The sequence below is a fragment of the Thalassophryne amazonica genome, chromosome 14 (assembly GCF_902500255.1).
Source record: "Thalassophryne amazonica chromosome 14, fThaAma1.1, whole genome shotgun sequence".
Classification (NCBI taxonomy): Eukaryota; Metazoa; Chordata; class Actinopteri; order Batrachoidiformes; family Batrachoididae; genus Thalassophryne; species Thalassophryne amazonica.
The window spans coordinates 76,030,866-76,046,741 of NC_047116.1; the positions used below are offsets into that span (position 1 = coordinate 76,030,866).

General features: G+C 41.2%; 1 protein-coding gene across 1 annotated transcript in view; it reads right to left on the minus strand.

Annotated features, from left to right (window-relative positions):
• Positions 1-450: 450 nt before the first annotated feature.
• The window catches only part of kalrna (kalirin RhoGEF kinase a), a 609,141-nt gene continuing 593,715 nt past the window's right edge, over positions 451-15,876 (minus strand). The window contains exons 59-67 of the mRNA XM_034186645.1: positions 12,636-12,798; positions 12,413-12,534; positions 6,509-6,640; positions 6,246-6,407; positions 4,132-4,210; positions 3,950-4,001; positions 3,016-3,164; positions 2,227-2,365; positions 451-1,603 (exon numbers count right to left, since the gene is read on the minus strand). Of these exons, the coding sequence (XP_034042536.1) occupies positions 1,046-1,603; positions 2,227-2,365; positions 3,016-3,164; positions 3,950-4,001; positions 4,132-4,210; positions 6,246-6,407; positions 6,509-6,640; positions 12,413-12,534; positions 12,636-12,798 (1,556 nt within the window). The 3' untranslated portion in view covers positions 451-1,045. The remainder of the gene's footprint in view (positions 1,604-2,226; positions 2,366-3,015; positions 3,165-3,949; positions 4,002-4,131; positions 4,211-6,245; positions 6,408-6,508; positions 6,641-12,412; positions 12,535-12,635; positions 12,799-15,876) is intronic.

Consider the following 15,876-nt stretch of genomic DNA (forward strand, 5'->3'; position numbering starts at 1 on the left):
GGGATGAAAATTTACAGGGTGATTCCATAATTTATTCCTCAGAATTGAGTGAGTCCATATTTTTTTTCCCTCTGCTTGGTCTAAAAAAGTAACCGTTACTGACTGCCACAATTATTTTTCCTGATTTCTTATAGTGTTTCTTGAAGCCAGAAAGTTGCCATTTGAAATGACTTTAGTTTTGTGTCATGTCTGTGATCTACTTTTTTTCTACAAAATTAAACAACTGAATGAACATCCTCCGAGGCCGGTGATTCCATAATTATTGCCAGGGGTTGTAAAAACACACACACACACACAAAAAAACACTTTTCCCAATACTCTTTTTCCGTGTTAACATGTCATTTTACAGCTTTTCCTGGGACTCAAGAAACAGGGCAAAGCAGTGAATCTCTGCTCAGTACGCATTAGTTAAATCAAAGCTAACAGCACCTACTCGAATACTTTCGTCTGTTACAATCCAGTCTTCCTGAATCCAAGCAAATACATTCATTACAATAATACATCATTAGACAATTTCCACTGAACATTTGTTAAAGACAAGTGATTCTGGAAACAAATCAGTGGACGCCACATCCCAAATGTCCCTGAGCGAGGGCACTTTGCCCCCAAATAAACATGAAGCAATAGTTCACAATATAATCATGGAACCAATTTGATATTAGCTCAACAATGAACCTGGAATTGGCAGGAACAACCAATATTATGCTCAAAAATAACAATCACATAAACTCATAGTGTTTACTGATATTGTCAGTTTCTTAGTTTTAGTATCAAAATCCAAATGACATGTTTTGCCATATTATAAGAACATGATTAATCTATATTTGTTAAAAAGGGATGCTGTATCTGTTTTGAATTGGTCTTTAGGTTTAGAGGTGGACGCTTGGCCAACAGATTGTAAAAACTATGTCCCAGAAGGAGATGATTGGGGTATTTATTTTCACGTGCAGCCATGTCAGGCTGTCCTTTTCCTGAAAACACCTCAGCAGTCAGAACTGTACTGATAGTTTGGCAGGTTTTTCCCTAATGAGGAGGATCCTTTCCATCACAGTGTGTTACCAATGCTGCTGCTCAAAAGTCCTTTGATATTCGTAACGGGCCGTATGTCATGTAGCTGTCTTCTTCGGTCATTAAACGTGGCCAGTCGTGTTGTATCCAGAGGTGTTTTAGAATACTCTGCCCAATGTGCACCCCCACGGCCCACCCATGGGTGTTGCACACAGCAAGTAGCACTTGGTCTCTTCCGTGGGTCCTGCTGAAGCACAGAAGACACGAAATCCCTCGCCGCCTGACTCACGTCACAGAAATATTCATCTGGGAAGCAGAAATCCAGGCGGCAGATGTTGACACAGGTTTCCTCAGGTGACTCATCAAGAAATGGAGAAACACCACTGAGCATTACATAAGTCAATACGCCGACGCTCCACACATCTGTCGCAACAGAGACTGGTGTCCCACAGATGAGTTCGGGTGCAGCAAATTCTGGGTTGCCAAGCAGGAGGTGGACATAGCGGCGGTGGGCAGACAGTCGGACAGCATCGCCAAAGTCGATGAGCTTGATGGATGGGATCTGAGCATGGAGGTCAACCAAGATGTTCTCAGGCTACAATACCAAAAGATACATACAGGAATATGGAAACTCAGACAACTTTTAAGGGTATTTTTGCATTTGGTAGCAGAGTACAGAGAGACAGGAAATGGCAGACAGAGATGGGACAGATACACAGGAACACCAGCTGGGGAATCAAAGGTCATGATATACAGTAAACAACCAAATCATTAATAAAACATACAATAAACTCAGAAATAAACTAGAAATATTACTGTCCTGAGGTGTGCACATGGCACCAATTGCTGGAGGAAGCATCAAAAAGAATGATCATAATAATCCAGATGGGATGATTAATCACATCACAATCTAGCCTGTATGATCATATAATCCCGAAAGGCTGCAATTTAAATCAACATCCTTCACAGATGGGAAAACTCTATGCTACCAGGTGTGGGTGCGATGATGTCATTACAGTCCCCTCCAAAAGGACTCATATGACAAGGCCAACTGCTCTTTGCTGTATGCGAAAGGCTTTTAGGTTTGAGACCAAAACATGACTATGAGAATGTCAACTATTGTTTCCTGGTATTTACAGCTGAATGCATTCATCAAAATAGAAGAGAAGATTTGTATGAGATTCACATAATATTTCTCGCTCACACATCCGTTCTCACCTTCACATCCAAGTGCAGGACTCGGCAGGTATGAAGGTGCTGCAGCGCCTCCAGAGTTTCTCGGATGAAGAACGCCACTTTCTCCTCCATCAGCTCATCATGGGCAGCAAGATAGTCGAGTAGACGACCATCATCCATGCTGAGACACACACACACACACACACACATATAGAAATCATGAGCAATCAGAAGTCATACTCCACACACAGTTAAGCTCATCTGTTGTTTTAAAGCAAACTGTCTGCTGGATGTGTTCACTAGTCTACTGTTGTCTGGTTGATAACATATACTGTAGTTTAGCTCAAAACTTTCAAACTGCACAGATTCCATTTTATCAAGGAATATATCTTATGTCATATAATTTATATCTTATTTCCACATGAAATTAATTTCTAAATTTGGATTTTCAAAATTTTTTTACACTATACCAGATTTTATGATGCTAGAGGGTTTATATTTCCCAGCTGCCTTGGGAACGCCTCCGAATCCCACAGGAAGTTTCATGATGTGGCCAAGGACAGGGAAGTGTGAGTTGAGCTGTTTGGTCTACTAACACTGTGACCCAGACTCAGATACGCGGTAGAAAATGAATGAATATTTAGATTACTCTTCAAAAATCAATATAGGCCTGACATGATCTGTGATCTGTGCTGTGAAATAATGTCCAAGTACCCTGTCAGGGGGAGGCCCCCCCTGCCCACCTCCCACTTCATGGAGTGCGCACGCAACACTATCTGAAGAAACAACAACAAAAACCCCCACAGATTTCTTGGGTCAATTTACACTTACAGTTCAAGAATCACCATCATGGCAGTGGGAGATTCATATGTGTCCAATATCGCCACCATGTGGTGATTCTGCACACTGTGGAGGATGTCGACCTCGTGAGCAACCTGCTCCTTCTTCTGCATCTTTTTACTCACACACTTCACTGCGACCTAAAAAAACCCAAACAACTGAACAACTCAGATGCAATTAAAAACAAACCAACATACTGCAATCTGCAACATGCAACTTCAAATACATAAAAACAAAATTCAATGGAAATAAAGCTGAAAATCAACTTCATTATAACTAGTAAAGTGCAACAAGAACATTTAGTGGAATTTAAAGTGATCATGAACGATAACACAAACAGATTAAACTGCAATCTAAACTGCAAAAATAAACTATACCCTAAAAATGAAGTTCATGGAGCAAAATAAACATACAGCAAAGTCACATACAGTAGTGTTCAGAATAATAGTAGTGCTATGTGACTAAAAAGATTAATCCAGGTTTTGAGTATATTTCTTATTGTTACATGGGAAACAAGGTACCAGTAGATTCAGTAGATTCTCACAAATCCAACAAGACCAAGCATTCATGATATGCACACTCTTAAGGCTACGAAATTGGGCTATTAGTAAAAAAAAAGTAGAAAAGGGGGTGTTCACAATAATAGTAACATCTGCTGTTGACGCGACAAACTCAAAACTATTATGTTCAAACTGCTTTTTTAGCAATCCTGTGAATCACTAAACTAGTATTTAGTTCTATAAGCACAGTTTTTCATGATTTCTTCACATCTGCGAGGCATTCATTTTGTTGGTTTGGAACCAAGATTTTGTGATGAAATTTGCATGTATCCAAATACATAAAAGAAAATAAATGGCCTATATCAAAAATGGTGCCTAGAACATAAAGTCTGAACTACAGTGGAACTGAAGCTTCATGAACCTACTTCTTTCTTGGTGGTCTTGTTGAGACATTTTCTCACCACTGAAAACCGTCCCCTGGAGAAGAAGGTTGCATTTAGAAAAAGAGACAAAGTGTCTCACACCAAGGTAGAAAACTTAACATTTTGCTTGGATACTTTGCCAGTGTGTAAAAATGAAGCTGAAAAACAACTATTTTGGAGTTTACCTTCCAATCTCACAGATCTCAGAGAAAGTCGACTCAAAGTTTTCTTTCCACTGGATTCCTGCTCCTTCTTGTCCAGAGTCTGGCAACAGAAGCAGATCACAAGTCAGATGACTTCTCACGATTTGGACACTCCAAGGTGGAGGAGAGTCTGTTAGTTACTTCCAGCTGCCTCGTATAGCGAGGCCACTGAGGCGTTAGGAAGTCACCCAGATTCCTCTTGTCACCTGCCATCATTCCCTGATGGACTTCTTCCTCTTAATTCAAGACAGATTTGACATCTCAAGTGGTGGTGATAATTCAAAAAAGATGCTGTTCACCATCCCAAGAGAGTGTCCATGTTTCTCTCTGTACTCTCGATTTTGAAAACCAGAAGTCATTCCGAAAGTTTTGATCATGTCATGATGAAATCAGACTGTCCACTTTAGAAATGTGTCATTCTATCCCTTCAGATCAGCTTCTCATACTCAAGCCTCTTACACGTTGCACATACAGTAGTGTTCAGAATAATAGTAGTGCTATGTGACTAAAAAGATTAATCCAGGTTTTGAGTATATTTCTTATTGTTACATGGGGAAACAAGGTACCAGTAGATTCAGTAGATTCTCACAAATCCAACAAAACCAAGCATTCATGATATGCACACTCTTAAGGCTATGAAATTGGGCTAGTAGTAAAAAAAAAGTAGAAAAGGGGGTGTTCACAGTAATAGTAGCATCTGCTGTTGACGCTACAAACTCAAAACTATTATGTTCAAACTGCTCTTTTAGCAATCCTGTGAATCACTAAACTAGTATTTAGTTGTATAACTACAGTTTTTCATGATTTCTTCACATCTGCGAGGCATTAATTTTGTTGGTTTGGAACCAAGATTTTGCTTCTTTACTAGTGTGCTTGGGGTCATTGTCTTGTTAAAACACCCATTTCAAGGGCATGTCCTCTTCAGCATAAGGCAACATGACCTCTTCAAGTATTTTGACATATCCAAACTGATCCATGATACCTGGTATGCGATATATAGGCCCAACACCATAGTAGGAGAAACATGCCCATATCATGATGCTTGCACCACCATGCTTCACTGTCTTCACTGTGAACTGTGGCTTGAATTCAGAGTTTGGGGGTCGTCTCACAAACTGTCTGCGGCCCTTGGACCCAAAAAGAACAATTTTACTCTCATCAGTCCACAAAATATTCCTCCATTTCTCTTTAGGTCAGTTGATGTGTTCTTTGGCAAATTGTAACCTCTTCTGCACATGTCTTTTATTTAACAGAGGGACTTTGCGGGGGATTCTTGCAAATAAATTAGCTTCACACAGGCGTCTTCTAACTGTCACAGCACTTACAGGTAATTCCAGACTGTCTTTGATCATCCTGGAGCTGATCAATGGGTGAGCCTTTGCCATTCTGGTTATTCTTCTATCCATTTTGATGGTTGTTTTCCATTTTCTTCCACGCACCTCTGGTTTTTTTTGTCCATTTTAAAGCATTGGAGATCATTGTAGATGAGCAGCCTATAATTTTTTGCACCTGCGTATAACGTTTCCCCTCTCCAATCAACTTTTTAATCAAACTATGCTGTTCTTCTGAACAATGTCTTGAACATCCCATTTTCCTCAGGCTTTCAAAGAGAAAAGCATGTTCAACAGGTGCTGGCTTCATCCTTAAATAGGGGACACCTGATTCACACCTGTTTGTTCCACAAAATTGACAAACTGCCTGAGCATGGCATTATGGGATGTTGCGAAACAGTATTTGTTAAAGTGTGAACAAGACTGAACACATGTAGACATGAATCTCAAAAATCATACTGGTCAAAAATCTTCCAAATGCTTTGTTGCATGCTTGGTGATCAAAGTGTGTCTGAGGTGGACTGTTGCATGTACGTATAGACAAAGAAACAGTTTTAATAAGGTCGGTTGCAGCCTCAAACATCAACATTAAAGCTCCAACACTGAAGGAAAATAAACCCAGACTTTTATTTAGTAGTTTCCAAAGCTTGAGTGTTAATTATTCTTCAAATCAGTTTTTTAAATGTACCCATATGCTAAAGAACAATCATTCTGCTCTTTTGGGTGTGTGTGTGTGTGTGTGTGTGTGTGCGTCTCCGTACGTACTGTTGCTAGGTAGCATCATCATGTTGGAGGCTTCAGACGGTGGGCCCAACCCCCAGCGGTTAGAGGCTCGTACCCTGAACTGGTAGTGGCCACCAGGGATCAGAGCATCAATCTGAACACACTCCTCCCTGCTGCTGGTGACCTGCTGCCATAACAGTGAGTCTGGGAACGAGAAGAAGAAGGTGGTTGTTATCGTGGGCAGCCCTCATTCTTCAAGTCCAGTGTTTAGTTAATGAGAAGTACACACACACACACACCCCTACCTTCCTGTCTGTACTCCAGAGTGTAGCTGCTGACAGGGCAGTGAGCGGATGAAGCTGGCGCTGGCCAGTGAACCATAACTGCTGTACTGCTGGCTTCCTGAGCCACTGGCCTCCCAGGGGCTGCTGGGATACCTGTAAGATAAAGAACACTATGCATAATGAGCAAATGTGGAGGAAAAAAAATTGATGCTTTCCTCATGTCTGTAGAGCAGGATTTGCCCAGCTCAGGGTCATCCTCCTGTCTTTTGTTGATGGGATATACTTTATTGATCTCACAGTGGAAAAATTATGTTTGTGTTCCTCGAATGTATGACTAAACATCCACTCATGGCTCTGACTACCTAAAGACTATATCTGTATTATGACTTTTCTTGCATTATGGCAGATGCCCTTAAAACAGGTCTCTGGGAGTCGGGAGGCAGAAGAATAAGTTAAGAATAAGTTACACAATATACAAACAGTATATGGAACATATATGAAGATTACCAGACACAAATAAACGTGTTATATCAAAATTTAACCTAAACTAGACTGGCGGGGTAGTGAAACCACCAAGCACAGAGCTGGAGTAGCTACAGTACATGAAAATTCAGTAAGGTATATCTTCTAGAATATATTCCATTTCTAAGGTAGAACTGTACTAGTGTATATGTTTAGGTGCAGTGAGTTATTGAGGTGCAGCGAGTTGACATGTTGAGGTGCAGTGAGCTGCTGAGGTGCAGTGAATTGACCTGTTGAGGTCCAGTGAGTTGTTGAGGTGCAGTGAGCTGCTGAGGTGCAGTGAATTTACCTGTTGAGGTCCAGTGAGTTGTTGAGGTGCAGTGAGTTGTTGAGGTGCAGTGAATTGACCTGTTGAGGTGAAGTGAATTGACATGTTGAGGTGCAGTGAGTTGACATGTTGAGGTGCAGTGACTTGACATGTTGAGGTGCAGTGAATTGACCTGTTGAGGTGCAGTGAGTTGACATGTTGAGGTGCAGTGAGCTGACATGTTGAGGTGCAGTGAGTTATTGAGGTGCAGTGAGTTGACATGTTGAGGTGCAGTGAGTTATTGAGGTGCAGTGAGTTGACATGTTGAGGTGCAGTGAGTTGTTGAGGTGCAGTGAGTTGACATGTTGAGGTGCAGTGAGTTGTTGAGGTGCAGTGAGTTGACATGTTGAGGTGCAGTGAGCTGCTGAGGTGCAGTGAATTGACCTGCTGAGTTCCAGTGAGCTGCTGAGGTGCAGTGAATTGACCTGTTGAGGTCCAGTGAGTGTACACCGTCAACCCGTTCACATCTCTAACCGTTTTTCCCCACTCGACGATACACTCGGCGAGCATCAAACTCTGGTTATTGGCGACTCTGTTTTGAGAAATGTGAAGTTAGCAACACCAGCAACCATTGTCAATTGTCTTCCGGGGGCCAGAGCAGGCGACATTGAAGGACATTTGAAATTGCTGGCTAAGGCTAAGCGTAAATTTGGTAAGATTGTAATTCACGTCGGCAGTAATGACACTCGGTTACGCCAATCGGAGGTCACTAAAATTAACATTAAATCGGTGTGTAACTTTGCAAAAACAATGTCAGACTCTGTTGTTTTCTCTGGGCCCCTCCCCAATCAGACCGGGAGTGACATGTTTAGCCGCATGTTCTCCTTGAATTGCTGGCTGTCTGAGTGGTGTCCAAAAAATGAGGTGGGCTTCATTGATAATTGGCAAAGCTTCTGGGGAAAACCTGGTCTTGTTAGGAGAGACGGCATCCATCCCACTTTAGATGGAGCAGCTCTCATTTCTAGAAATCTGGCCAATTTTCTTGGATCCTCCAAACTGTGACTGTCCAACGTTGGGACCAGGAGGCAGAGCTGTGGTCTTATACACCTCTCTGCAGCTTCTCTCCCCCTGCCATCCCCTCATTACCCCATCCCCGTAGAGACGGTGCCTGCTCCCAGACCACCAATAACCAGCAAAAATCTATTTAAGCATAAAAATTCAAAAAGAAAAAATAATATAGCACCTTCAATTGCACCACAGACTAAAACAGTTAAATGTGGTCTATTAAACATTAGGTCTCTCTCTTCTAAGTCCCTGTTGGTAAATGATATAATAATTGATCAACGTATTGATTTATTCTGCCTAACAGAAACCTGGTTACAGCAGGATGAATATGTTAGTTTAAATGAGTCAACACCCCCGAGTCACACTAACTGTCAGAATGCTCGTAGCACGGGCCGGGGCGGAGGATTAGCAGCAATCTTCCATTCCAGCTTATTAATTAATCAAAAACCTAGACAGAGCTTTAATTCATTTGAAAGCTTGTCTCTTAGTCTTGTCCATCCAAATTGGAAGTCCCAAAAACCAGTTTTATTTGTTATTATCTATCGTCCACCTGGTCGTTACTGTGAGTTTCTCTGTGAATTTTCAGACCTTTTGTCTGACTTAGTGCTTAGCTCAGATAAGATAATTATAGTGGGCGATTTTAACATCCACACAGATGCTGAGAATGACAGCCTCAACACTGCATTTAATCTATTATTAGACTCTATCGGCTTTGCTCAAAAAGTAAATGAGTCCACCCACCACTTTAATCATATTTTAGATCTTGTTCTGACTTATGGTATGGAAATAGAAGACTTAACAGTATTCCCTGAAAACTCCCTTCTGTCTGATCATTTTTTAATAACATTTACCCTGATGGACTACCCTGCAGTGGGGAATAAGTTTCATTACACTAGAAGTCTTTCAGAAAGCGCTGTAACTAGGTTTAAGGATATGATTCCTTCTTTATGTTCTCTAATGCCATATACCAACACAGTGCAGAGTAGCTACCTAAACTCTGTAAGTGAGATAGAGTATCTCATCAATAGTTTTACAACCTCATTGAAGACAACTTTGGATGCTGTAGCTCCTCTAAAAAAGAGAGCTTTAAATCAGATGTGCCTGACTCCGTGGTATAACTCACAAACTCGTAGCTTAAAGCAGATAACCCGTAAGTTGGAGAGGAAATGGCGTCTCACTAATTTAGAAGATCTTCACTTAGCCTGGAAAAAGAGTTTGTTGCTCTATAAAAAAGCCCTCCGTAAAGCTACGACATCTTTCTACTCATCACTAATTGAAGAAAATAAGAACAACCCCAGGTTTCTTTTCAGCACTGTAGCCAGGCTGACAAAGAGTCAGAGCTCTATTGAGCTGAGTATTCCATTAACTTTAACTAGTAATGACTTCATGACTTTCTTTGCTAACAAAATTTTGACTATTAGAGAAAAAATTACTCATAACCATCCCAAAGATGTATCGTTATCTTTGGCTGCTTTCAGTGATGCCGGTATTTGGTTAGACTCTTTCTCTCCGATTGTTCTGTCTGAGTTATTTTCATTAGTTACTTCATCCAAACCATCAACATGTTTATTAGACCCCATTCCTGCCAGGCTGCTCAAGGAAGTCCTACCATTATTTAATGCTTCAATCTTAAATATGATCAATCTATCTTTGTTAGTTGGTTATGTACCACAGGCCTTTAAGGTGGCAGTAATTAAACCATTACTTAAAAAGCCATCACTTGACCCAGCTATCTTAGCTAATTATAGGCCAATCTCCAACCTTCCTTTTCTCTCAAAGATTCTTGAGAGGGTAGTTGTAAAACAGCTAACTGATCACCTGCAGAGGAATGGTCTATTTGAAGAGTTTCAGTCAGGTTTTAGAATTCATCATAGTACAGAAACAGCATTAGTGAAGGTTACAAATGATCTTCTTATGGCTTCGGACAGTGGACTTATCTCTGTGCTTGTTCTGTTGGACCTCAGTGCTGCTTTTGATACTGTTGACCATAAAATTTTATTACAGAGATTAGAGCATGTCATAGGTATTAAAGGCACTGCGCTGCGGTGGTTTGAATCATATTTGTCTAATAGATTACAGTTTGTTCATGTAAATGGGGAATCTTCTTCACAGACTAAAGTTAATTATGGAGTTCCACAAGGTTCTGTGCTAGGACCAATTTTATTCACTTTATACATGCTTCCCTTAGGCAGTATTATTAGACGGTATTGCTTAAATTTTCATTGTTACGCAGATGATACCCAGCTTTATCTATCCATGAAGCCAGAGGATACACACCAATTAGCTAAACTGCAGGATTGTCTTACAGACATAAAGACATGGATGACCTCTAATTTCCTGCTTTTAAACTCAGATAAAACTGAAGTTATTGTACTTGGCCCCACAAATCTTAGAAGCATGGTGTCTAACCAGATCGTTACTCTGGATGGCATTTCCCTGATCTCTAGTAATACTGTGAGAAATCTTGGAGTCATTTTTGATCAGGATATGTCATTCAAAGCGCATATTAAACAAATATGTAGGACTGCCTTTTTGCATTTACGCAATATCTCTAAAATCAGAAAGGTCTTGTCTCAGAGTGATGCTGAAAAACTAATTCATGCATTTATTTCCTCTAGGCTGGACTATTGTAATTCATTATTATCAGGTTGTCCTAAAAGTTCCCTAAAAAGCCTTCAGTTGGTTCAGAATGCTGCAGCTAGAGTACTGACGGGGACTAGCAGGAGAGAGCATATCTCACCCGTGTTGGCCTCTCTTCATTGGCTTCCTGTTAATTCTAGAATAGAATTTAAAATTCTTCTTCTTACTTATAAGGTTTTGAATAATCAGGTCCCATCTTATCTTAGGGACCTCGTAGTACCATATTACCCCATTAGAGCGCTTCGCTCTCAGACTGCGGGCTTACTTGTAGTTCCTAGGGTTTGTAAGAGTAGAATGGGAGGCAGAGCCTTCAGCTTTCAAGCTCCTCTCCTGTGGAACCAGCTCCCAATTCAGATCAGGGAGACAGATACCCTCTCTACTTTTAAGATTAGGCTTAAAACTTTCCTTTTCGCTAAGGCTTATAGTTAGGGCTGGATCGGGTGACCCTGGACCATCCCTTGGTTATGCTGCTTTAGACGTAGACTGTGGGGGGGTTCCCATGATGCACTGTTTCTTTCTCTTTTTGCTCCGTATGCATCACTCTGCATTTAATCATTAGTGGTCGATCTCTGCCCCCCTTCACGGCATGTCTTTTTCCTGGTTCTTTCCCTCAGCCCCAACCAGTCTCAGCAGAAGACTGCCCCTCCCTGAGCCTGGTTCTGCTGGAGGTTTCTTCCTGTTAAAAGGGAGTTTTTCCTTCCCACTGTGGCCAAGTGCTTGCTCATAGGGGGTCGTTTTGACCGTAGGGGTTTTTCATAATTATTGTATGGCCTTGCCTTACAATATGGAGCGCCTTGGGGCAACTGTTTGTTGTGATTTGGCGCTATATAAGAAAAAAGTTGATTGATTGATTATTGAGGTGCAGTGAATTGACCTGTTGAGGTGCAGTGAGTTGACCTGTTCCCATGTTACACAAGTGAAAAAGGCATAGCTAGTCACCTCTCTAATATGAAAATCAAAAGACAAACTGCTCAAAAATCATACCACGATTTTTCACGCCTTCACTATGTGAAATGGTATAATCACAGAGAGATCATGTTAAATCATCATGTGGGTGTAAATCAATCATTTCTCAATGATTAATGTAAATGAAGTCCAAGGTGAATTCAGTGACTTGTAAACATTCATGTGTCCATTCCATGACTTGTTGAAAGAAAACTGGCAATGAAAATTATGATTTCTATAAACAACAATCCAACAATATTTAGTTTGTCCAATTACAATTGGGGTCTGAAAATGGAGGGACTGTGTATAAGAATGGCTGTCGTTTCTAAATGCTTAATGCAATGTTTTTACTGAATTTGAATGAAAGCTGAAAGTCTGCAGTATGGGAACATATTGACTGTTTCATTTCATCTCCTTGTGGTGGTGTACAGAGCCACAATTACAAAATATGCCTCACTGTCCAAATAGTTATGGACCTGACTCCGCAGTGCATTCGTGTCAGTTACCTTGCACTTTAATGGAGGCAGAGGAGGAGGTGGAGCCATGGTCATTAACTGCAACACACGTGTAAATGCCTGTATCTTGAGGCATCAGGTTACAAATCTTCAAGAGGATGTCACCTGTTTCCCTGAAAAAAAGCAGCAGGAAGAGGACAAAGTGTGAGGAGGACGAAGACTGATGCGTCCGAGCAGAAAAGTGGAAAACAAACGTGCCCACACTGGGATTTACCTAATTTCTATGGTGAAGCGACTGTTGCTGGTCACCGGGTTCTGGTCAGGCCCTTTCAGGGTGATGGAGGGTTTAGGTCGACCGCAAACTTTACAGCAAAGAACAACCGTCTCCCCAAATGCACAAACCACATCTGACAAAGGGACCAGGAACTCTGGAGCCACTGCAAAGACAAAACATCAATGAAAAGTGTAAGAGCTGCATTTTGTAATTCATAGTAAGGCTCAAAACTTTTCAATAAACCGCTGTCGCTGTCTTTTCTTGCAGGGTGACAGCTGCGTTATATAAAATAATTATTTTGCAGTGGATGAACCATTTCCTCTCAGAGCTTGGCTGATGAAACCACCTCTAATCACTTCCGGAATCACAGCAATTTTCTGCAGCCTCTCTATCTCTTTCTCTCTCTCTCTCTCTTGTGCTTCATGAGGTGGATAATGCATTTGGAATTGTTTAAAATTATTTGTAATATTTATATTGCAATGGCTTGGCATTTTCATTCCTTCTTATGAGTATCTGTAAAATTATGTTTATTATAGATTTAACATCTCATAATTGTTCAGATGAGCTGCGTTTGTGATGCACTGCACTAACGCAGTAACTCACACTGACAGTGTTTTTGAATTGTTTACGCAATGTTCACGTGAAGTTCACATAATTAATGCGTGCCAGAGATGTTGTAGATTTCAGATTTTGTTTTTGCGCACTTGCACAGTTAATAGTTTACAACGAGTTTACAGTGAGTTTACACTCTGGCATGGCAGATTGTGTAGCGGTGCGCGGATCAAATTCTGGATCTACCAACTGCTTTGCATTCTGTTCAGTCTGAAGAAAATCAATGAGAAGCTCTCTCAGAATGAAGTTTGGACAAATACCTGAACTCCACCCAAAAGCTCACAAAGTACCGTGCACGTGACATGGAGATTTACACTAAAGGTGCCTTGATACTTGAACAAATTTGATCCGCGCACTGGTACGCAATCTGCCGTGCAATAGTTGTAAACTCATTGTAAACTGTGTGTGGCTTTGTGCAAGTGCGCAAAGAAAATTTTGAAATGTTCAAAATCTCTGTCGCACATTAATTATGTGAACGTCATGTGAACAATGTGAAAACAATTCAAAAACACTGAGTGTCAGTGCAAGTCACTGCTTCAGCACACCACAGCGCAGCTGATCTGAACAATTATGATGAGATGTTAAATCTATAATAAATACAATTTTACAGATACTCATAAGAAGGAATGAACATGCAACTGTTTTACCAAGCCATTACAATCTAAATATTACAAATAATTACCTTTTAGACTATTCCAAGTGCATTCTACACCTCATGAAGCGCACAAGAGAGAGAAAAGCTGCAGCTGTAATGGTCCTCTGTGATTCCAGAAGCGATTAGAGGTGTTTTCTTCAGCCAAACTCAGAAAATGATTAATCCACTACAAAATAATTATATTATATATGCAGCGTACAGCGGCACAAAGCGCAGCATCCATCTGGGAACACAGCTGGTGGCATTGTCACAACGAATTGCACAGCAGTGCAGGGGTAACGTATGCAAGTGTCAAGCAGGGGCGGTGCTGGAGGCGGGCTGACCGGGCGGGGGGGGTGTTCGTGGTTACGTTACGGCAGAGCCCTCCCCCATCTCACCTCTCGCGTTAGGTGAGCAATGCTGCACAGTGCAGAGTTTGTGCAGGGGGAGGGGGGAATCATTCAATGTTTGGACGAGGAGGTGGTCGAAACGGAGTAAGACATAATCATGGATAGGAAACGATCAAAGCCATCAGGTGCCCAATTTTGAAAGAAAAATAAAGAAGAAAAGGAGAAACGAGCAAAGGAAAAAGGTATGTATTGATTTACGTATTCCTGCAGCTTCACAGTGCTTTAAACAGTGTGGACGCTGAGCGTCCACAGAGTTTAATAGCGAAGCAAAGACTGCAGCAAAACGAGACGAGTCATTGGATAAATGCTGGGCTTTGTCCCGCCCATCGGACGCTCAGCGTGTCTGGGGGTCTATGGGGCAATGGGCTGGCCTCGGCCGGCCCGGACGCTCAGCTTCTGCATGATGATTGGATGATCTGTCTGAGGCTGAATCCCTTTTTGATTGACAGCAAAATGAGCGAATCAGTGATCTTTTGGTGTAAACATCCATGGGAGCATTTTCATTCTTTTCTGAGTTGAACCGGAGACTTTCCTAATCCTCTTAGCGGCATTTTCTTTGTTAAAAACGACTAGCGACAAATCGAGCTTCTATTTCTGGTGTTTTTTTGTTTTTTTTTTGTAGTTGTGTTTGGAGACTGACTTCTATCACTCTTTCTGACTTCTATCGCAGTTTCTGTCCCTACCGAACAGCGGGTGCTGCTGAGCTCCTTCACCGTCACAAAGCACTCACAGGCGGACAAACTTCACACTAGCCTCGCACCAGTCCCAGCTAGCGAGCTAGCTAGGTAACAAGCTGCACATAATGGCAGACAATTTGAATGTTGTGGACCGGATTCTGGCGAAGCCATTTGATAATCTTCCTTACGAAGAAGCCGTGGCTGCTGTCATGGCTTCAGCTCTCAATGGTTTGCAGGCCAAAGTTAAAGCAATAGCCCCCAGTGCAATGTTTGTGCATTGCTATGCACACAGACTGAATCTGGTTCTGTCTCAGGGGGCTAAATGCTTATCTGAGTGCAGAATATTTTTTGCATCACTCTCTGGGTTTGCCACATTTTTCTCAAAATCCACAAAGAGGATGTCTTCTCTTGAGTCTGCAGGCTGCTCAAGGTTGCCCAGAAATGCTCCTACTCGATGGAATTTCACATCATGGATAGTGAGCACTGGGGCAAACAATTATGATGTACCTCCTGCACACGTTTGTATATAGACTGTTTTCCTCTTACTTCTTTTGCACTTCTTGTTATTTATGACAAATTATTGTGGTTTGCCATTTTTTCCTTTAAAGAGTGTTAACTTCTTCACTTGTTGCTTCCTGTTACTTATGATACACAATAGTGTTTGTTATTTCTTCTTATGTGTACAGTAATGGGTATAGAATTTACCTCTGTCGTTAGTTCATTTATTTATGATACATGATTGCGCTTTACCATTTTTGCCAGTTTAATGTATAGGTTTTTTTGTACATTTTTTGTCACTTCATGGTATTCTGTAATATACAGATTGTTTAACTTCTTTTGTTATTTATATGGTGCGACTTTAATGGAGGTTTAACTCTTGTTCGTTATGGTGAATGGTACTCTGTGAT